Source organism: Corvus kubaryi, unplaced genomic scaffold (genome assembly GCF_017639235.1).
Source record: "Corvus kubaryi isolate FWS band 111438036 unplaced genomic scaffold, C.kubaryi_AGA036_p1.0 37387, whole genome shotgun sequence".
In the NCBI taxonomy this organism is placed as follows: Eukaryota; Metazoa; Chordata; class Aves; order Passeriformes; family Corvidae; genus Corvus; species Corvus kubaryi.
In genome coordinates this window covers 4987025-5010212 of record NW_024581129.1, presented here as the reverse complement: position 1 = coordinate 5010212, position 23188 = coordinate 4987025, and the positions used below count along the sequence as shown (strand labels likewise).

Below are 23188 nucleotides of genomic sequence, written 5' to 3'. Positions count from 1 at the left end.
ATAGGAGCTGTTCTCTGAGGCAGAACCAACCTTTACCATCACAGAAAGCTGTCTAAGATGGGTAAAACAGTCATTAGCCATTCTTAAATACTGTCTGCTATTGGAGAGAAATAAGAAGAACCAGAAAGGTCGTGAATTATGACTTTTTTAAAACAGTGCAAGTGGAAAATTCTTGGAGAACAGCAGTTTGTTACTGTGCCTACCTGAAGCCTCAACCAAGCATTGAGTGCTAAATGCTCTGTGGAAAAATAGAAGGATTCTTGCCATGAATTTCTCCTGACCTCAGGTTATGACAAAGTGCAACAGCTGGGTGAAATGTAGCCTGCATGGAATTGGGAGGATAAGTTGGAAAGTAATGAGCAGATCATACATAATAAATAAGTGGATAACAAGAAATTGATATGCCTACCATATGGGAGCTGAGATGGACCTGAATAAAGAGAGCTGTGCTACTGGCTTTCCTGCTATTCTGTGTAGTGAATTCTGAGCACTCTACAACTTTTTAATTTTTACATTATTTGAAGATCAAAGACTTGGTGCAAAATCACCTCTAAAGTCTGTAAGATGTACAATTAATGCACTTCATTAATGCTCTGCTCTCTATGGGTACCAAAAGGCTGAAATTCAGACTTAGTGTGGTCCTACCTTTAACGTGCAGGTTCTTGGAGGCAGATTAAAAAGTCTGGTACTATGTAAGGCTTCCTGTGGGAGCTGTTTGCTATTGGCCCTTGGAAGCCAATACATCTTGACTGTATTTTTGGTGTGGTTAAGAGAAATGAGAGAAGCAACTTCATATTTACAGCTCCCGTGGTGAAAATTCATTGCAAGAGTTTGCATCTTGCCTAATGATTGCCATTTTTCTGGTTGAAAGGTTTCTTTTTCCTTATGTGTATTTTACTAAGTACAGACTTTTTTTGTCTTTACCTCTTTGTAATTGAGCCCCTTAGAGAACTGTCTGGTTGTCCCAAAGGATTTTTTACTCACCCTTGCCTCTCTGTATGCGAATGGAAGTGGCTATGGTTTGATATCTTACCTTCAACAACAGCACTGAAACACTAAATCTAATGTTCTTAGGCTGGAAAAGTCCTTTTGGCTCCCAGCTCTTGAGAATAAATGCCACCTTGGTTCTGGAAAGAAGCTTTAATTTTATTATGCATAAAATAATTAGAAAAAATACTCGGTATGTTTGTCTTTGCAGAATTGTTGTTCTAAGCCCTAATTAGTGCTACTCTAAATCTTGCAGAACTGTATTGAATATGAGGATTTGTTCAGAGCAAGTACAGCTGTAATTAATCTTTGCATTCCCATCAAGAAATGCTGGCACATGCTGTGAGAAACAAGGAAGGAAACTTTCAGTTCAGGCTGAGCCAGTACCCAACTGTAGCTACAAACCACTGAAGTAATCTCTTTATCCCTTTCTAGTGTGCAGGAAAGGTCTGGGCAGAGACAAATCCAGCCCAGTGAGCAGCCTTCAGCTTTTGATTATGCTGTTTAATTTCATACTCAGAAAGTTTCTAATGGACCTCAATCATTCAGGAGACTTTAAAATTGGCAACTAGTATCACCTTAGAGATTTCCAGTAATGAGAATGTATTCCAGAAATCTGAGAAGTGAGACACATTTAAGGGTGCACCCTGTGAATGACAAAGGGAGTCTGATGAAGGGTTCCTTCTGAAGTTTGGTGGAAGCAGGAGAGAACTCATATATTCAGTAATGAGCATCTGCATAGGTTAAAGCCATGGTAGCACAAGGACAACTTTTATTTGAGTTGCTACAAAAATACTTCATTATGCAGAGACATATATGTTAATGTTTATCTGCCTAAAACCAAAGAATATTGTTTCTAGTGGAAGGGCTCCACTTGTCAGACTGGTTTCATCCCTTCAGTCTCAAAGATACAACTGAAAAGGAGACTTTTACATTTGTGTTACCATGATACGGGAGTTGAAAGTTTTTGTTGTATGAAAGCTATGTGCACTACTTAAAGATCCAGCAAGGACTGGCTTAGCTGTGTGAAGGAAAGAGAGAGCTCCTGCTACTTGCTGTGTGCTGTATTAGCAGCTTTCTGACCCTGTGGTTGGTTTCAGGAAATTGGGGGAAAAAAACAGGCACTGTCCAAGAAGAGGTGACTGGTTTTGTTAAGCCTGTCTCCCTGACATGGCTCTCTCTGCTCAGAACAGCAGTGCTGACAGTGCACTTCAGAAAGTTCCAGTTTTACAAGTCAGCCGTTTGTACCTCATTTATATGTTCTTTATAGTGATTCAGCTTTCCTTTGGTTCCCATTCAGCTTTTTATTGGTACCAAACCTTGCGCTTTTCACCTAGAACTGGGACAGCCAGCAAGGCTGTTTTCAGTGCCTTTAAAAATTTTCTAAAAGGTTCCCTTGAGAAAAAAACCGTAAGAGGTTAGGGCTTGGATTTTTCAATGAGGCCACTGATTTTAATAGGATAATGGGTAATGAATGCTTTCAGGCTTTCCTGAATATCCCAGTTTATTGTAAGCTATGTAGGATCAAGAACAAGTAACAAGAACAGATGAACAAATAAGCAAAACATTAAAAACTAGGTCTGTTTTTACAAGAAAGTCTTAATGGCATATCTTCTGTATTTTTATACTTAACATATATTTGAAGTTGTTCTTTACTTGTCACACTGACAGTGAATTATGGTTAATGAGCCCATGTTTTTTAAAAGATGGGACCTGACAGCAAGATGAAAAGGAAAATGCAGGTAGGATGGTTAGGCAGCAATAACCTGCTCAGGTGGTGATGTTGTACCCTTGCTACCTATCCAGATCCTGCCCTTTTTGCAATGACCTCTCAAAAAGAGTGTAATGTCTTTAACCTGCTGTTCTTCTGTCTATTCCCCTGCTCCTGCTGTTCTCAAAACAAGCGTGTTTTGCCTTAAAACATGAAGAGTTTTACTAAATGCACACCAGTCTTGGCTTCAGCTTACCTTGGGCTATAGCTCTGGGACAGAGTAATCCAGTGAGCAATAGGAAATGGTGGTTTGGGGAGTTCTGCTTTGCATTGTGCTCTTGCTTATGTTGGCACAAGTGGGTTTTTTGGAAGCTTCTAGAGAAGAGGCAGAATGCAGCCTGGGAGTGACTGAGCACAGCTGAGGGGGTGACACTGTGCTGCTGGGGAAGGAACAAGCAATGGGCATTGCAAGTGGGCACGAGTTGCCTTAACCTGGTGCTTGTCAAGGAGTGATGACAGTGTCTTTATCTCACTGATCCTTCTCCCAAGCAATGGTTCCTCTCCTGATGCCAAAATAAGATGCCTGTACCTCAAAGATGAGTTTTTTCAATGTTAGTGTTCCGAGTTAGCAGAGTATCTGAAGTGTTCATGGACTGTTCAAATCCAGGCTCTGTTTCACAGGTATTGAGTGTGGAGGAGGAGGAGGAGAGCAGAGGAAGGGAAGAAACAGTGTTTGACTTTTGGCTTCTGGGTTTGTATGCAGTGGTAGCTGTGCAACAGGGGAGGGTTTCATAGATCAGATGACTTAAGATGCATCTGAATGTGATACTGTTCCAGGAAATATCTCAGTGCTCCAAAGTGCCACAAACCAACCAGCTGATAAGCAGACACTAGTGGAGGGAGCAGAGCTGTTGAGTTCCCTTCCCAGAGAAGGGTAAGGTTAGCTGTGTTTCAGTTCTTTCTCAGCTGCACTGCTGGGAAGGCTTCTGTCACAAAGGCAGAAGGCAGCATGGTCCCCACCTTCTCATGAGTTTGCAGCTATACCTAAAGCAAGTCTGAGGAGTAAACCTGTTTCGCTCTATTATTGACTTCAGATTTGGGGGAGGGCAGGAAAACTTCTTGGAAACATCATGCAAGATTTTCTGTTTGAGAAAGTGGAAAACATGTTGCTCTGAGAAGTAATTTATTGACACCTTTCAAATGTCTCCTCTGTATACAACACGGATTCCTGCAGTCAGACTGTGGCAGACTTGTGCTTCACTTGGCTTTCCTCCTGAACAAACTGTTGGTGTTTGTCCTTAGAAGGTCTGCTCTCCACCCCGCCCCCAAAGCTCTTAATTTGACTTGCTTTCCTTGATACTCGCTTAATTCTACTTTGGAAAACTCAGTAAAATCTCAAACTGAAAAAGCACTGGTTTATTTATGGAACTCTTTCCCATTTAATTCCACCTCTGAATTCAAGACCTTGATCCGTGTGGTTTCAGTCTGGTCAAAGTACAGTACTGAATCAGTAATGGTGTTAGACGTGGGCAGGAGACAAAAGAACCACCTACTATATCCTCTTTTTTCTGGTTTCTTTCTTCCAGCCCAGCACGTGCATTCCTGGTTGCAGGGAGTTCAGCTAGCCATCCACGTGGCTGGACTGCTGCCCTCTCTCCGGTTCAGTAGGATGTGACTGAGGCTTTAATTAGGATTTTTTTTTAATAGGCTAGTCTGCCCAACAGCTTGGAAAAGTTTGTTAAACTCCCTTCATTTTCCACTGTGGCTTGATTCATTTCTATGTGTAGATGAGGCCTTGGGGATGGAAGCTGTCACTTAATTTCTAATCACATATTTCATCTTTAGATTTGTTTTCAGACCTGAAAGAGAACAAATTCTGAAATTAAATTAAAAGTACCTTAGGGTGCGTGAAATCTTCATACTGCAGTATCAATAGGGTAAAGATTTAAGTGCAGATTTGGAGAATTTCTCCTCCTCATGCCAAAACAGGCATCAGGAAGGGAGAGACTATTTAGAATAGCTGATACGGTTTGATGTGAATAGATAAAAAGCCATGCAAGATAATGCCTATAAGTATGATCATAAGAGAGAACTTGACTTGATTGTGAATGGAAAATGAAGTTTATTTCAGGTCACCAAAGGTCCTTTGGGGTTCATTCATCTCCTGGACTCAACACACAGTGCTATCACTGGCACTGGAGCAGGAGAGATGAGGTTTGGGGAGGGCAGTCACCGCTTGGGTGAAACCCTCTCACAGACCCAGAATGCAGCTGGGAACTAATGAAGTAAATGTTCTTGGCATGGGACATGGGACAACTTGATCTGAGGGATTTACAGGTATGTGTGAAAGGTCAGCCTTGGTAGATACAAGTCTTGGTGTGAGTGGGGGAACACAAGGTGCTGAGGAGCTTCTAAGTGCAGACAGCAGGATGAGAATTTCCACTGATTGGAAAGGCACTGGGAGGGCAGGCAGGGTAACAGGTGGCAGAAGCTGCACCTCAGAGTTTGGAGCTGGTCAATTTTAAGTCTCTTAGAATTAACAAATACTAAACTTTTATTAAAAAGGAGGTTTTTGTTTCTGGGGCAAATGATTCTTGAAAATCAGATGTGAAGCTGCTTTGAGGAGTCCCTCAGACTTGCAAACTTTGTGTTCGTTGTTGTTGAGCCTGCCAAGTGCTGAGGTAATGGGCATGGGGCACAACTTCAGAGTAATCTAAGCAAGGTGGAATTTCATTTCTTTCTGCACTCTATTCTCTACACGCTTGATTTTTAGGAATCAAACTGTTAAATAGCACATCTGAGTGCAGCTAAGACTTAGGTTACATTTAACCTTCCTTTCAGATACTGAGCAGCTTTCTGGGTTTTGCAAGACCATCATTTTAGTCTGCCCATCTAAAAATGTCTCAGTTGTATACATACAGATAAAATAATTATTTAGAACAAAATTTTTAAAAAATATGAGGGATAAGTGATGCTTTTCAATCCTTATAGTCACCATTTAACAACAGACAAATTTCAGTATATAGTGTCTGAGCTGATATTTCCCCAGAAAGTGGAGCATTAGGACACTGCAGCAAATCTTTGGTGTGTAAGTGGAGCAGGAAGCATCGTTCTGCAAGATACTCAAGGTTATGCCTCTTGTAAGTGCATCCAAGTTGCTGAGCTTTCCAGCTGGCCACCTGCCATGGAAAAGTCCAAGCTCAACATTCTCTCATGGCTGGTGTTAGCTGCTTTTTCAGCCCACAAGATCTAAGATATTTATTTCCCATCCCTTGATCTGATAAGATTTGAAAGGGAAACTTGCTGGTAAACTTGTGATTTAGTCTTGATCAGATAGTCAGTACTGCTGACTAGATTAATTCAGAAGGTGCTTTTTTTTTTTTGTCACTGTCTGTTCTGGTTCTGCAGATGTCTCCTGTAAACAAAGCAATTTTCAGGTTTGCATTCTGACCTGCTGGGAACAAAGCATGGGCCTGGGGTCACGGAATAACGGGATTGTGCGTCATTCCAGGGGATGTAAATACATCCAGTTGCTTCTAAATTCTGCTGTGTTAGTTGAAAATGCCCGTTTTTCCGTGGCAGCTGCCTACTGAGAATAAATGGGATAATTTGCTTGTGATGGGCCAGAATCTTGGATCCATCCTTCCTTCTACAGCTCGGGACTTTGTTCTAACTGTGGCAGGAGTGTTGTTTCAGTTGCCTTTGGGGTGTTGAGCTGGCTGTGCCTGGAATGAGAAGCTGAGCCTGGTGTGCGCTCGCTCGGCTCCACAGAGAACCTCCGGTGTGGGAGATGAAAGGACTCTGGCAGCCCTTGCAGACAATGTATTCCCTTGGACAGTTGGCAGGGAAACAGGAAGGAATCCTTCCATGGGATGCTTAGGAGTAGGTCTGGCGTCCAGTCGTGCCAGGACTGAGCCGGGCTCGCTGCTGATGTTGGATGCAGTCATCAAACTATTTTTGTTGTTTAAACATAACTGCTTCTTCCTCATGAATTTGGTCTATATCCCCTTGCATCCGCTGCTTGACTCTTGCTAGGTGCTGGTCAGTGAAGGGTAGGACATGCTGAATCACTGTGGCTGATGTGCAGGTCTGTCTGGTTAAGGATTTTTCTAGATTTATGTTTTTTTAAAGCTAAAATTCTGTGTTGCATTGTGCAACTTTGTGTTTTGTTTGTGGCCAGTGCTGTTTTCTCTGCTGTTTGCACCTGTTTTTCTTCCAGCCACTGCAAATCTGTGAAGCAGGAACAGCAGTGATTAGGACAGTAAGTATGAGTAAAATCAAAATTACAGGGATTTTTTTGTTACTGTTTCTTGAAGCTTTGAGTGTAGGATGGAGCCTGCCTTAGTCTATTAACAGAAAATTCCTTTCCTCCTGGAGGCACTGCTGCTGGTGTGCATATTTGAGACAAATGGACAGAATTGTTAACCTAGTCCAAAAGTAATTTATCTCATCTACATCCTGTTGATGTAGAAATACCTAGAATTTCAGGAAAAAAATGTAACTTTGTTTTTTTCCTTGCAGCACTTGGGAGAAAGAATTGCTGTATTTGATTGCTGGAAAAAGCTAACACATGTTAAGAGTTGCCCTTCAGCACAAGAGCTCTGCTCCTGTATGAGTGTTTCTTAGCTGCAAAGCTAGAATTTCAGTCACAGGATTCCACAAATCTCAGTACTGATATGGAAGCTCAGATTAACCTAAACTTTTTCTGGAGAATTAAATAATTATCACCTATTATTATTCATATGCTGCAAAGCACAGTTAGGCCATGTAGATCATGTAGATGACTTTATATAAATCCACCCTGACGTGTACAAATAAATTTTTCCATTGCCTGTTTGTACTGAGCTTACAAATAATGAATTTTTTAAATATTCTCAGACTTCAACATCTGGTACCTACCGTGTGTAACTAGGCAGGAGAAAGGAGAGGTAATTTTTAGAAGTTTGGAACCATATGGTACTTTTTTGTAGTTGGTATGTTTGTATGGTCCAGATAGCAGCAACTTGGATAAGGACTGGAGTTGCTGGATGGGAGCCAGGAGCTCAGTCTGTTGTTAAGGAGGAAGTTAAATAACACTGGAGAGATTTGATAGCTGGAATTCTGTACAGCTTAAATAAGGAGAAGTGGTTGGTCTCTGCATTGGAGCTGGTGATTGAATGAAAAATTAATGTTTGTCTTGTGTCAATAAATTTCGATGCCCAGACAGGATGTAGAATATCTGTAGAACAGAATTGCAGTGTCCAGTGGGCATCAGCATTTCGGGGCAATTTAGGTTACTTCAGCATCCTCTGGGGGAATTCTTAACAAGCACAGACTTGCTCACCTCCTTGGAAAATAATACTGAATTCATCAGCTGTCAGAGAGGGGAGAACATGCTCCTGGCGGCAGTAAATCCATGCCCTGTTAGCAGTGAGGCTCAATAGAAGTAAGCTCTTGAAGGAGCCTGTGGGCTTGGGGAGGGGGAGCTGTTTGTTTGTAGTTGCCCCTCAAGAGAATTGTAGCCCTTGGACAGAAGCAGGGGGCAGAGCCTGAGCCTGTTTGCTTCCAAAGGATGTGTGTTAAGCTGACAGGGTGGCAACCTGCTGCTTGTGTCCAGTAGCTCTCACTAAGGAAAGCGTTTGCTGGATCACTTTTTGATGGTGAGGTTTTGGTTCTAATTTCAGTACCCAAAAACCTGGCTGATCTGACATCTCCAACATTTTCAAAGACTGGTCTCCTGGTTATTTTGTAACCTTGCTCTTCCTTTGGGCCTCTTGCTTTTGTGAAACATCTGAAATGGTAACATTCAGACCCCTTACAGTCAAAAGGTGATTGACGTCCCAGGAAGCTTGGAAAAGAGGAGATCTCAGTGTTTGAAAGCAAAGATTTTGCTTGCAAGTTTGCTTTTTGTCTGTATGTGTCTCCAGCAGCCCTTATGGAATGGTTCCTTACGTAAATTGTGTCAGTGCTTTAAGTCCATCCCATTTGTGTATCCGAGATCTCAGAGCTGGGAGATTCCCAACCATCTTTCTGGGATCTCCTGGATTTCCTGTGTTTCTCAGCCCTGCTCCTGAATATTTTACAGCTCCTGAGCAGAGGGTAGGTGACCAACACTGATGTTTTATCCGGGTCACTGTTCTCTCCTGTTGCAGATTCTGCTGCAGTTTGTGGCAGTTGTTTGCAATATCTGTTTCTCTGGGTGTTTTGCTGTTAGGGGAATTCTGTTAGATCTGTATTATGGGAATTCTGCTAGATCTGTATTAGATGCTTCCTTGAAGTACAGCGTTTCCTTCCTCTGTGGTTTAATTCATCATCTGAAACAAGCTAAGACTGACAGGTCTGCCTTAAATTGTGCACTCTAAATTTAGCAGCCAGAGACAGAATGATCAGGAAGGGCTAAATAATTATTATGTCAAAAAGGCCTTGGGACAAGGAAAGGAAAAAAGCCAATTTGGAACAGAGGGTCCCCTTTCAAGTCTTTTAGTGCAGAGCAGAATTTAGAGGAACTGCTTTTCAGAAGCAAAAGTTTGAAATGAGCCAGTATTTTAGGGAACTGGACAATGAGATATTTCACTGTCCTTTATGATCTGACCAATGCTCACTTTGAATAACTGAGGATTACAGTGACAAGTTGATAAATTCTGGCCTTGCAGAACATGTCCAATTACTGAGTTTCTGGGAGTATTTTAAAGTAATTTGCATATGATTGCTGTGCATTTATTTTCATGAAATAAATACTGCTTGCGAACTCTGCCCAAAATGAGGCTATCAATGGCAAAGGAAGTGATGCCAGATTAGTTATAACATTTCTCTGTGGAAATTTCCTATGTGCTCTGAGCGTAGCCTGAAGGAACAGGGATGTTGAATTCAATCAGTTATTTTCATGGTGACTTATTTGGAGCTAATGTTAAGATGGCATTCACATAGTACAAAATAGGTAGATTAAAAATTTCTATGTTTCATGGCTTTTGCCCCTTGAGAATGCTGTGGTCAAAATAATCTAGCATATAAAAAGTTTTAGAGGACTATTTCAGGAAGCAGGAGTATATGTTTACATTTCAACTTTCCTCCCTTTCTCCCCCACCAGTCAGTTTTTAAACAAATTGTACTATTTTCTCTGGCTTCACCAAACTTTTTACTGCAGATAGGCCAGTTTAAAAAAATAACGATTTTAAAAAAAATAATCCGATAGCAATACTGCATTGTGGGCTCATCTGAGGCCTTGTGTTTGTGTTTCTTGATTCCCCCAGTTCCCAGATGTGCAGTGACTCATCCTTCTGAACAATGGGAACAGCATCTCTTACTCCTTCTCTTGGTCCCAGTTGGCAAAACTGTTACTCAGAGGATCTGAATTGCAGAGGGAGGAGAGATCAGCAGTGACAGAATGAGTCACCCGAGCCTTGTGGTCACTCTTGTGTGGTGGTGAGCAAGGAGTGGAACACGAATGGTCACTGTTGTACCCTGGGGCACTAAAAAAGGACCATCTGAGTTACATAAAACTCATAACTCAGAGGTCACTCTTCCTTCCCCCACAGCTGTCCCGTAAAACACGGGCTGTGGGTGCAGGAGACACCACTGAAGCATCTTGATTTATTATCAAGGGGGATGAAAATCCATAAAAATAGCTAACTGGTTTGTAACTTTCCAATGTGAAATGAACTGACAGACTACTAGTCAAAAATAAGTAAGAAATGTCAGTGTGTAAATCTACACTGGCAGACTCTGCTGGGACTGTGACAGAATGGGGCTTCCTATCTCAGTATAGTGCTGGTTGAAATTAAATGGTCTTTCATATTTTAACAGCATTATTTATGAATATAATTAGAATATTTTTTAAGGAAGTAGTGTGCTGTTAGGACAATGCAAGATGTGAATCTTTTTAAACCTGAAAGGCAGAAGCTGAACAACCTTCTATGAACATCATTGATCTGAGGAGGTTTCCGGAGCTGCCAGTTTTTCTTGCAACATCAGCCTGTGAAGGATCTGATCTGGAGCTTTTTTGTTTGTTTTTAAGTGAACACACCACAATGTGATTATATTTAGGTATTTACACATAGTATAAATACACATCGAGCCTATAAATATACATATATTATAAATAACTTCAGCTTTCATTTCTATTTTGCTGCTTGTGAGCATATCTTAAAATAGATTGTGATGTTAAAATAACCTTTTTTTTCCAAGATAACCATTAAAATACTGAAATTGAAGTCATCAATGTGCATAAAGATATTTTTAGTATCTGATGAATCAATTGCAAATATTTGCTGACACTTTTATAGGAAGTCATGGTCATGGACCTGAAATAACTGGCTAAGATCTGGGGAAGGAGAGCACTTGAAGTGCTAAGCCAGCTTTGAATATAGCTGAGTGGCCAGATAGATATTGGAGAAACACTAAACATTTGCACTGAAAAAGTCAGACCAGCTTCTTTATGGTCAGTGTCTTGAAGAGAAAAAAAATTTTCAACACAAAAGGGGCAGCTGATACTTCATTTCAATAATTATTTGCCTTGAAAGGAAAATCTACTTTGATTTAGAAATTCTGTTTGTGTATTTTTATATACATACATTTATATGCATAAGCATTTGTTTGTATATGTGTGTATAATTGCAAAGGATAAGACAGCTTTGCATAAATAGTAATTTATTAGTGGAATTCAAAAATCCATTTAAGTGCAGCTTGATATAAAGCTAAATAAATTTGACTTCCAGATCTAATTAATATTGCTGTCTATTTTCCCTGGATGGCAAGGAAAAATGAATCTAGAAAGGAATGTTCAGTTAGCATAATTGTTCTAATTAAAAACACTAAAAGCAAACAGTTGTGAAACCTGGAGTTTCCATATTTTCCTCATTTAATATGTTACATGTTACTCATCGAGTCAGTTAATGCTCCGTGCACTTGTGTGTGCTGCTGGCTCGAGGAGCTGAATGTGCTTCCCAGAACATTCCAGTTTTCTGTAAATCTGACTAAGATGTAAGAACAAGATTATTCCAGAGGCCTTCAGAGCAGGAACTGAGTCCACACTTCTGTAGAACATAACACAGGAATCGTTAGTCGGGAATCATTAAACCAGGAGGTTTTTGAGTGTGTGCACTGGGTTTGGGGTTATTATTCGGGGAGGGTTTTGGTGGGTGTTTTTCCTCCCTTCATGTTTGTGTGCTTTAACATTTTGAGGATTTTTTAACTTCAAACCCTCTGGAGCTTGTTGAGGATTTGTTGTTTTGGCTGGAAACAGATATTTTGGCTTAAGTACTGGATGCCTTTGGATTCTGTGCTAGAGGAGAATGTTCAGATTCCTTCAGATCTGTCAGACCATGCATATGGTGCTCACACCTGTTCCAGCCACCTGACTTGTAACCTGACTGGTTACCCAGCTCTCCCAGTGCTTTGCCATTGCTGCTTAAAATTTCCCTGAACAAATTACCTGGCTTAATTGCAATGTTAGGAAGAGCTGGATAAGAACCTGGAGAAGTCTGTTTTCCCTAAATCACTGCAGAAATGAATGTGTATATTTTCTATTAATCAGTTTATTTTCTTACCTCCTTATCAATGTGCAGAATGTCAGAGTGATGGATGTGTGGGGTGGGAAATAGGGGAGGCAGAAGCTGTAAATCAGGTGATCCTGCCTGTGTGTCCCTGCATTTCACAGGCACACGGCTGTTCCCTGCTCCAGCGTGGGCGGGCGGATGGACAGGCAGAGACTCTTAAAGCAACTGGGTAGAAAATTGGAAGAATCTCTATCAGAGATGGCCCCTTTGCAGTATTTTTGCATATCTGAAGGCACTGTGTGGGACAGAGCACAATAGATAGAGAAGGGGTTTTTTGTAGCTTCAGTGATCTTTTCTTTCTGGGCTCTCCCATCTCCTGAACATGACTAATGCTGTACAGGAAGCCCTTTTCTCTTATTCATGCAGTCTGTGATATCTCTTCTGATCCACAGAGTGCCAAAAAATACAGGAAATTACTTTCACCTTATGAAAATTCATGATTGTAAGGAAGCTCTTAGAGCAATTGTTCTTTGGAAACTTCCCCTCTCCCCCCCACCCAAAAAAAAAAAGTGGTTTTTTTCTGCTAGCAATCCATCGTAAATCTTTTGTTGATACACAGTAGTCTCTTGCAAATCCAAATGTTCTCTCTCCTTTATGAAAAGACACATCCAGTTTTAAATGTTAGGAAATAATAAGCTCCAGCTCCTTTTGTGTGTGCCTTATGCTGGGAGTGTGTCCTTGTCCAGCACTGAATCCTCTGATCTCCAGTCTGATTCCTCACAATGAGCTGTTGTGTTGGCATCTGTTTAGAGTTGTACTGGGGGGAATAATTCTGTTCTGCTGTCTCAGGGCCATGGTGTAGAGGAGGATGTGTGGTTTAAGAGTTTATATTGCTGCTGGAGTCCAGGGCAGTACTTGGAGAAAGTTCCATTCTGAATTGGTGACTTGGTGAGGGCACCTACTGTCTGTCATTTGGTCATGACTGACAGCCCTGCTCTGTGATAGGCATGGGTTTTCCTGCCTAAAATCACTAAAAGGCAGCAGGATTTTCCACTTGATTGTTTCTCATCACATGGCTACAACTGTAAGACACATCCTGAACAATGAAGACGACTTACTGAATTTCTTCTGCGTGCTAGGGAAGTGTTTGCAGGAGAGTTTCACTCCAGAGTAGTCTGCATCTGTAGGGAAACAATTTTGTTACTTCTTTAAAAGTAAGTGCAGGGCTTCTTGTCCCCACTAATGCAAAGAGGGGCCCTTGATTTGAGTGTGACACACAGGCGAGCTTGTGTGATAAAAGGCCAAATCCTCTTACACAAGAGTAAATTTTCACACAAGAGTGAATTTTCCCTGTAAATATTCCTCTTTTCTTCTCAATATAACTGCTAAAGGGCTTCGTATAAGATGAGCAAATCTGTTATTAAAAGTCTTGAGCCCAGAAGGGAAGCTATCTGTAGAAGAGCAAGTCCTTCAGAATGTTCCTTTTTTCATTTGTTTGTGACAAGCAAGTCTAGCTTAAGTCATCATAAATTGTGGGTGACTTAAATCTTTCACTTTTCTAAAGATATGCCAGCCAGTCTAGGATATGCTTTTGTTCACTGTTATGAATTTTAAACAAAATACATTGGTTTCTTATAAAGTGTTTCATTTTTACTCCCACTCAGTGTCAGTTAACTGCACTTATCTTACAAGGGGGAAAAAGCCTAATTCTTTAAGTCAAAGAACTGACTTAATAACACTTCTTTTTTATTGTAAAGATTTACTGGATAGATTGGAGCATTTGTTCAAATCTCGACTCAACTTTGATTTTTCCAGGCCTGGTGATACTGCTCTGTTAGACCTCAGTGCATGTTGGAAAGTGAGAAGTCCTTGGTTCTGTTGGATTTGCTATCCTAGAAACAAGCTTAGTTCCCATGTCTTTCCTTTTCCACAGGGTGAATCGGTGAAATACTTCCTGGATAACCTGGATCGGATCGGTCAGCTGGTAAGAAACCTTCTACTGACCCAGAGAGCTCCAAGAGACAGGGAAAGCCTGAGTGTGCTGTGATTAATGGGGTTTGGTTGGGTTCTTCAGTTGATTTTTTAAAATAATAATGCATTAAATAATTTCAGTTTTCTTTCTCTAGAAATAGTAAACTCCAGCTTTATGAAACTGAAGCTTGGTATTTGCGTAATCTTTTTTGACAGACAACAAGTGGAAGTTGTATTTGTGCACATATTTTATCAGCCCTTCTATGCAGTCTCTGGATCTCATTCACTTTTCCTGATGCTCTGATGGCTGGTGCTACTTAAGGTAGCAGAATGAAACCTTAGCAAAATAAAAACCCTTCCTGACACTTGTAGGATTCAAAACCTGTAATGAAAACATCTGTCAGGAGACTTGGAGGAAAAAGGGTTGATTTTCCTAAATAGTAACAGTGATAAGGTTCTGAAGAACAGATTTCTCTACAGTGGTAGATTGGGCCACAGCTTGTGGTAGAATCTGTTGCTGTACTCGCTGGTCATGGAGTGTGAACCTGGAAGAAGAATTTCCACTAAAGCTTTCAAGATGGTCCTTGTAAGAGTAATGAACTGTGGAAAAAGTAAATTTAAAAAAAAAATACAGTGATGACTTGATCTGCTTTATTGTACCTAAGTGGCAGGAACACTGTAGCTAAGAATTTCATGACGAAAAAATACACTTCAGCCTTAAATGAAGAGGCTTGAAGGATAAAAATGTGAAGGAGTGAATTAGTCCTTTATTTTTGTTCTTGTGTGTCTCAGGATCTGTAGCTACTTACCAAAGTGTTGAGCTAAGTGGTTAACAGGCCAATGTTTTAGAGTTGAGTATTCATTCTTCATGTGATGGTTTAAAAAGGCAGCTTCTGGTGATTTACTTCAGTATTCAGGCATTAGCCAGCATTTTTGAAGGACTTTTTTTGATGCATCTCTCCTTTCTTTTGCAGAATTATTTTCCCAGCAAACAAGATATTTTGCTGGCCAGAAAAGCCACGAAGGGGATAGTAGAGCATGATTTCATCATTAAAAAAATTCCTTTCAAGATGGTGGATGTAGGGGGACAGAGATCTCAGCGTCAAAAATGGTTCCAGTGCTTTGATGGAATAACTTCAATTTTGTTCATGGTCTCCTCCAGTGAATACGACCAGGTCCTCATGGAAGACAGGCGCACAAACAGACTCGTGGAGTCCATGAATATCTTTGAGACAATAGTCAATAACAAGCTTTTCTTTAACGTTTCCATTATCCTATTCCTCAACAAGATGGATCTTCTCATCGAGAAGGTAAAGACTGTCAGCATTAAGAAGTATTTCTCGGACTTCAAGGGCGACCCTCACCGGCTGGAGGACGTGCAGCGTTACCTGGTGCAGTGCTTCGACAGGAAGCGGCGGAACCGCAGCAAGCCCCTCTTCCACCACTTCACCACGGCCATCGACACGGAGAACATCCGCTTCGTGTTCCACGCCGTCAAGGACACCATCCTGCAGGAGAACCTCAAGGATATCATGCTGCAGTGAAGGAGAGCAGCCCCTGCTCTGTTGAAGTTTCGCTGGAGGGTTCGATCAAAGTTTTTATCCTTTCTTTCTGGCCCTTGCATGCGGTGTAGGACCCATGCGAATTCCTTGGCTCAGGAATGCTGTACACTAGCCAGTCCAAACAGAGGAGCTATAGGCCGGAGGAGTCATGTTGATGTTAGCTACTGAATCATTTGGACTAGAAACACTACTGAAACCTGGCCATGGTAGGTTCTGTACCAAGTTTGGAACGCTGAATGACATAACCACCGTCTGCCTTCTTTGAGAACAGAAATCTCTGACAAACCATGGATGGAAGACACGTTTCAAATGAATGCGCTCATTTTTCAGAAACTCTAGTTGTACAAACTGCCTTTTTTTTGTAGTTTGGAGGTGCTGATTCGATCAAACTAATCTAAACATGATGAGATTGGCAGCTGTGTTGGAGAATGTTAATGGAAGTTCCGTTCTTAACCCTTAGGAATATAACCAGGTCTTGTGTGTGTGTTCAGCTTTGCTGAGGGTCTAGAATCCGCCTTCCAAGGTGGATGCACAGCTCTTGTCTGAAGGCTTTGCATGAGTCTCCTGAGGCAGAAGTCTAAAACTGTGTAAGGAAACTCATGTTGGAGTAAATGGGATGGGGAGTTAAGGCCTTGCTGATACGAAGAAGGGTTTATTTTGCACTATGTATGGAGGGTGTTACATCGTGGGAAAGCTGATTTCCTTGGTGCAGCAGCCTGTGCTGGAGCACCCAGCCATGTATCTGCACAGTGTGTGCTCGAGGGAGATGTGCTCCATGGCAAGCCAGCACTGTCCTCACAGCCACAGTGGGCAGAATTTGTGAAGGTTCAGTGTCTCACATGACAGGGCTTCATCTGTACTCAAAAGTTTGAAAGCTGATTAAACTCTTAAGCAAAGGTTTTGATAGCACAGCAGCTGCTTGATTAGTTCCCAACAGCTGACCTTGTAGGAAGACTGAACACCCTGGAGATCCCGGCTTTCCAGCTGCACTGATGTATTTGGACAGCAAGACCTTGCTGTAAAATTAGGCTTTAATCTGTGTCTTAATGGGATCTTCAGCCTGTAGGGATGCACATGGAACCCGGAGCACGGTCAAGTTTGGAGTCGCCCCTTTTGGGCAGTGGTTTGTGTGTAAAAGGGCAAGAGGCTGTGAATAATTTGGATGTGAACTCCGAATTTCCTTGTGCTCTCAATCTCTGCCAGGTGCCTTTTCTGCGTACAGACATTGAATCTTTTCTACTACAGTGTGGGGTACATGAACAAACCGAAGATATTGTAGTGCTATCCTTTAGGTAACTCACACATAGTTTACTGTGCAATTTTTGTCATAGTTTTTGTCCAAGAATAAAACCTGAAGGGCTGTTTGTACCCATAAAAAGTCAGCAGATTCCCTGGAGTTCTTATCCCCTTTGAGCCTGTAATGGCATGTCAAAACAAGCAAAGTTTTACTTCAGCTGGTAGTCCCATGGGAAATGTGGTCAAAGAAAAGTCCTGTTCCGTCGTCCTTTCATGTTAATTTGGATAAAATCTGGAATCTTTCTTCCCCTCTGAAGCTTGCAGATGTTCATATCAGTATTTTTGTGTAGTTTCCTGATGCAGCAGCCTCCTGGCTTTCTTTGTGCAGGCTTCAGAGTGGAAAAGCTGTGGCTGTTTCCATGCCTGTAACAGGCACAGAATCGAGGTAAGAAGCAGCTGAGAAGTTGCAGATGGGAAAATCTAACTTAAATTTCAGCAAACTTAAACAGGAATTAGCTTCCTTGTAACAAGTCTTATTTTGCCAGGACCAACTCTGTCTTTTAAATATTTATTAATTTTTAACCTTGAAGGTGAAGAGTGTTATGTGACTAATATTCAGATGGGGGGAAAATCTCAAGATTATTACATTTGAAAAGGAAAATGTTTCACCCTGGCGTGATGCAAACAAGTTTACTCATCACATAAGGTTGGTTTCTCTAAGCCCATTTGTCTGGCTGAAGTCTAAGGCTGCTTTCAAAGCTTTCAGATGTTTTCTGAGTTCTTGGCAGTGGTTTTCACTTCACACAAGACACTGGGAAAGAGGAGGCAGTTGTGGGCTCACCTGGCTTCTAGGTTGACTTCACTTTAGTTTTAGTTTGCCGTGAGCTTTATTCTTCCACTGAATTTTCCAGATGGGTTAATATAATGCTTGTTTTCTCAAATTAGTTAAACATTCCCTTTCAACTGTATTTTTTCTAGAGAATTACCTCAGTTTGGTGTCTGAATCTACTGTAGTTTTACCTGGAGGCATAGCATGGAATTTCCTGTTCTGTTTTTCTCTTGATACTCATCCATGGTTTTGTATCCTTAGTCACCTTATGGATTTAAAACTCTCAACAGAGCTAATGATGCAACTTAAAATATAAGTAACTTAAAATCTGCACCTGGAAATGAAACAGCATGAGAGATCTCACACTGAGCTCTCAAGCTGCTTTTTTTTTGTATATGGCAGTTTTGCACACTAAGTCTTAGGGAACCAGTTTGTTCACCTTGGGCCCGTTCTTGCCTTTCTTGTTTTCATTGATGAAATGGGCCTAAGTGTGGGGCTGCAGCCTGCAGATGAAAATCAGTGGTTTGGCTCTGTGGGCCCAGAGTTCTGTCAGGTTTGGATAATGATGGATCAAACCAGGAACCCCACGTCAGGAAACTCCTTGCAAAAGTCAAGCACTTCCCAAGTTTGCAAATGAGCTGGCCTGTGAGTAAAAAGGATGTGGGGGTCTTTTTGAAGTGTCAGCTTTCTCTGCAAAATACGCTCCTCTTCTTGCCACAGCTGCGTGGGTTTGGGTTTTTTTTTTCAAGGTGAGTTGTAGTATAATAAAGCCAGAAAGTCATGTTGTGGTAAATCAGTGAATTACTAAAGCAGAGCTTAGGTAGATGAGGTTGTTCACATATTTCGGGACAGGCCTGGTTGGTTGCTTAGTCCTTTCACCAGAAACAAATAGAAAACTTTATTTTAAGTGACATCCTGGAGAACTTAGCAGGTAAACACAGCTGGAGAGAACATCTTTTTTTGTTAGCTTTATAGGTTTATTGTTCATTTGGCTGGTCAGGAAATGGGTCACAGGCAGGATGATCATCAGATGGAGACCTTGAACAAGTACCTTTTTTTTTTTTTTATTTAAGAAAAAAGCAGCTTTTTGCTGTCCCTGCTCTGACAGCCGGGGTCAGTGACAGACTGTTGCAAAGGGGTTGTCTCTCCCAAGGACAAAGAGAGGAAGCTCTTGCAGCCAGTGCTTGGGGCAGAGACTGACGTAATCTTGGAGTTTAAGTAGAAAAATTAAATGGGAGTCATTTATCCAACACTACTTTGTGTTTGTTGTCCTCAAAAACAAGTGTTAAGCTAATTGAGTGTGTCAGTCAGTACCATTCCTGCAGCTTGCAGTGCTGTCAATCTCTGAACAATCCTTAGATGCATTGCAAGATGCCTCGGTGAAGTTAAAAAGGAAGAGTGGTTTTCTGGAAGTGACATATTCAATAGGCACTTGTCACTTAGAAGGAATTAAATAGTTCTTAATGTTGAAAATTAATTAATGGTGGTTATGGAATTGAAATTACTGCCTGCTCAATTTTACAACTCAAAGATGCTTTCAGTTTCATGCAAAGAATGGATCTTATTTTATTTAATACAGCAGCATAGATTATTTGACTTATTAACTTGCTAATGTATTTAAATTTTTTAATTGCTGCTCTGTAAAACCTAAAACTAGGCATGTTACAAGAATGAAGAAGCTCCTGAAGATGACCATCCCCAGGCCTTCTGAGGCAGGTAAAGCTGCACTGCAGCCAAGCAGGCAGAAAAAGTAATGGCAAAGAAACTATAGGGAAACGGAGTAGGAAGAGTTTGTTGGTACTGGCACTGGAGACAAAAATATAATTCCCTTAGGACAGCTGAAGTGGCATTTGGTGTGAAAAATGGTGCATTTGGAGTGTTTCCCATCCTGTCCGTGTGTTGCCCCCACATCCCCATGGCCTCATTCCCTCTGGGAATTCACCCATCCTGGTTACTGTGATCTGCAAAGAAACGTAGAATTAAAGCAGTTAAAAGAACAGACGTGGTACCACTGAAGAAACCTGCAGCTGCCTTTAGTGACAGACAGCTACCTTCCACAGAACAGCATTCTAGAAAACAAGTCCTCTGCTGCCTTTAGATGGCTGCCTTTGTATTAACTATGTTTTAACTTATATTAACTTATGTTTTGGAGTCTTTTCTATGTGTGTACTTCTTTAGTTCTGGGGGAGAAAAAAATCCTTCTGTGCTTGGACCTACAGGATTTCTCTGAAAGGCCCCTCTGATTTTCAAGTTTTGACACCTGACTTAGCTTGGCTTCTGTCATCAAATTTTCAGGAGTACCTGCTGGATTAATGGATGATTTGATGTGTGCCAGCTTGAGAGACAAACACGATATGCAGCAACACCTCCACACAGTGCAGTTTGTCATGTAAACCAAACACTGATCTTACGATGAGAACTGTAAGTTTAGTAGCAGCCTCTTTTCTATATTCTCTTTCTAGTATAAAATCACGTGGTGTAGTCAGGGGTTTAATATAGCACTGCCAACTCTTTACCTCATACTCTTTAATTCTGTAACACGAAGTGGTGGGTGGGGTGTTTCATTAGCAACTATAAAACATCTGTGCCTACTTCTGTAAATGAGCTTTTAACAGTTTTTTAGGGAGCATCCATTATGGATCAGGAAGACTGGCATGGTCTGGGCCAGACTTGGCCTGAGTTAATGCTGACTCCACACAGTTCTACGTGAGGACTGTAGCCTAGTGAGGAATAATTGGTAATGCAAGACCTAGTGCTTTTTAATAATACCTGTTTTGTAATTAGCTGGGGTGATCTCTGCTTTGTGCTGTGACGTGGGCACTTCTTTGTTTTAACACTAATCTTTTTTTACATAGATGGAAATGGGTAAAGCCAGGAGATTTGGAGCTGAAACTGCCTATCTGCTAACCACGTGATGCTGCTTCTTTGCTCATCTTGGTGGTTGGGCAGTTTAGCTCGATCCTTGACGTTTTTATCTTTCTAATGGCATTTGGAAAGCAGTGTTGAAGTTTGTCTGTGTGTTGATATGCTTGTGTTCTTACTGGGTGGAGAGTGTGGAGGTACTAGATTGTCAGTGCTGGTGGTTCTGTGCCTGGCTGGAGGAGCTGTCACAGCACAGCTCTTGGCCTGTGACTGAAGGTCGTATCTTCTGTCTGGTGTGAAAATAGTCAGAGGGGGGAAAAAAGAGCAGCACTGACTTCCAAGGTGGGCATTCTGGTAAAAAAAAAAAGCCAAAGTATGTTGGAGGGGAGCAGGAGAGGGGAGCTAGTTTCTAAACAGATCCCAAAAGCTGATGGTGCTTGAAGACTGTATTGAGGTGAAATGCCATCTGCACTGACCCAAAAGCTTTGAGTGACTCCAGAGAGCCATTGGCTGTGAATTAAGAGCAGCAGGCTGGCAAGGCTGGCCCTGCCATTGTAAATCTCTCTTCATCTGTTCATCACTGGGTGCTGAAACTCTATTTTGACTAAAATACAGTATGCAGATCTCTGGCCAGACAGTGCATCTTACTCCTTCCTGACAGCTACTTAAACTTTCTTCAAGATACCAGAGCATGAGAAGGTAAGAGGCTGTTTCTGTTGTTTGAATAAAAACTACAACTGATGGAGAGCAACATTTTTAGGACCTCAGAGAGCATCTTTTGAGGGAAGTGACAGGTTTTGAGTAGCACAATTTCTCTGCTATTACTTCCCGTCAATCTCTCGTGCAGGCGGTTGGGCACAAAGGCTGAGAGGAGATAGCGGGGAGCAGGGGGATGTGGGGGAGAAAGGATCTGTTGGGCGATCACGAGACTGGGGAAGGTGGTTGGGGGACATAGGTTTGGAGAGGTGTGTTCAAACTCCTGTTTGCGCTGAAGCCATTAACGCTCTGTAGGACAGGGAGTGTTCCTCCAGGCTGTGTTGTCTGGAATGTGGAATGGGCTTGAATTGATGATACAGATGAAAAAGTATTTCTGGAGACTCCACTGAACAGCAGTGCTGGTGTTTCTTGCTCTAGTGAGGAGTTGTCTTGTTTGTGAATCAAAATGTATGAAAGCAAACTGACAGAACACCAGGTTGGTTATCTGTGACATGACCACGTAGCTTAGGAAGCCAAGTGATGTTATATCTTTTATTCTGCAATGTACTTGCTCTCTGGTGCCTATGCATTAACACACATACTATGCAATATCAGTCTTTTTTTAAACCAGTTCACTACATTGGGCAAGAAAGGCCTGAGTTTAGCCTTAATTTTCTTAACAATTCACAGGAAAGTACTTTAAAAACAGTGACAAACTAAAAGAAGGTGGAAAATGCATAAAGTAAAAGCACAGTCCCAGACTGCTCACATAAGTGTCTTTCTAGCACCAAAACAGCATCCGTGATAGAAGCAGCTACTTGCTGTAATAGTTTCAACTTATGAAAACTGTGTACTAGATAAAATTATATTGTGATGTGTAAAAAGTGTATTTTATAGCTTTGGTGACTTAGTTTACTGTTTTGTATATATGAATTTTATAAATCTATTAAAACTTGACTTGTTATACTGTTCTTTATGGGTTTTGTCTTTCAACAAGAGTCTGAAGTGACTTTTTTCTTAAATTTTTTTCTGTGAGGGAGTTGCTTTTTGGACAAATGACAGCGTGGACTGTACGGAAGTGCAGCTGTCATGCCATGAAATCTCAGTCTGTAACATTTGGGTATCTCCCACTTCTCCACTCCTGGTTGGAGTCATTCTTCTGAGTGTGTCCAGGAGCTCAGGCTGGTGACACATTAACCTGAGTGAAACTTGGAACTCGTTCATCTGTGGCATTCCTGGGGCTGACTGGGGCATTAGCACTGATGGGAAGTGGGAGGGGAGGCACAGCTGGAGTTTGCTTATGTATTTTAAGCTCAGCAAGGGAAGATAATTGGGCCTGTTGGGATGGGAGCACCTGTTAGAGATTCCTCAGTGCTGTGTAGCATCTGATAATAAATAGCCATGGGAACTGTGCCTGCTGCTTTCCCAGGGCCAGGCCCCTCTCTGGGAGCACTGCAGAGCCTTTGGAGGGTCACCAGTGTCCCTGTCACACAGCATTGCCATCCCGTGGCAACCAGTGCTGCCAGAACTCGGGCTCCAGTCCTCAGGAATGCCATAACCTTTCCTCACATTCCCTCACTTTAAAAGGTCATATCTGGCAGATTTTTGTGGCAAGTCTTGATTGTTTCTTGTGTAAACTATTAATGCCAATTCCACTGGCAGTGCACAACTCAAAACACTTCATGGAGCATTTTTTGTCCTTTCTACTAGTAATTGGAAATGCAGCACTTCAACTGCATCAGGCCTTTGAGAATGGCTAACTCTTTGTCCCTGGAGTTGCTGAGCACTTCCAGGTTACGTGTACTGCCAGTGTTCTGCACCTCTGAAAACAAGGGCAGACCAGTTGCAAATCCAGTATGCT

General features: G+C 41.6%; 1 protein-coding gene across 1 annotated transcript in view; it reads left to right on the top strand.

The window, feature by feature from the left end:
- The window catches only part of GNA12 (G protein subunit alpha 12), a 41338-nt gene extending 19040 nt beyond the window's left edge, over positions 1–22298 (top strand). The window contains exons 3-4 of the mRNA XM_042037038.1: positions 14105–14155; positions 15117–22298. Of these exons, the coding sequence (XP_041892972.1) occupies positions 14105–14155; positions 15117–15686 (621 nt within the window). The 3' untranslated portion in view covers positions 15687–22298. The remainder of the gene's footprint in view (positions 1–14104; positions 14156–15116) is intronic.
- The last annotated feature ends 890 nt before the right edge of the window (positions 22299–23188 follow it).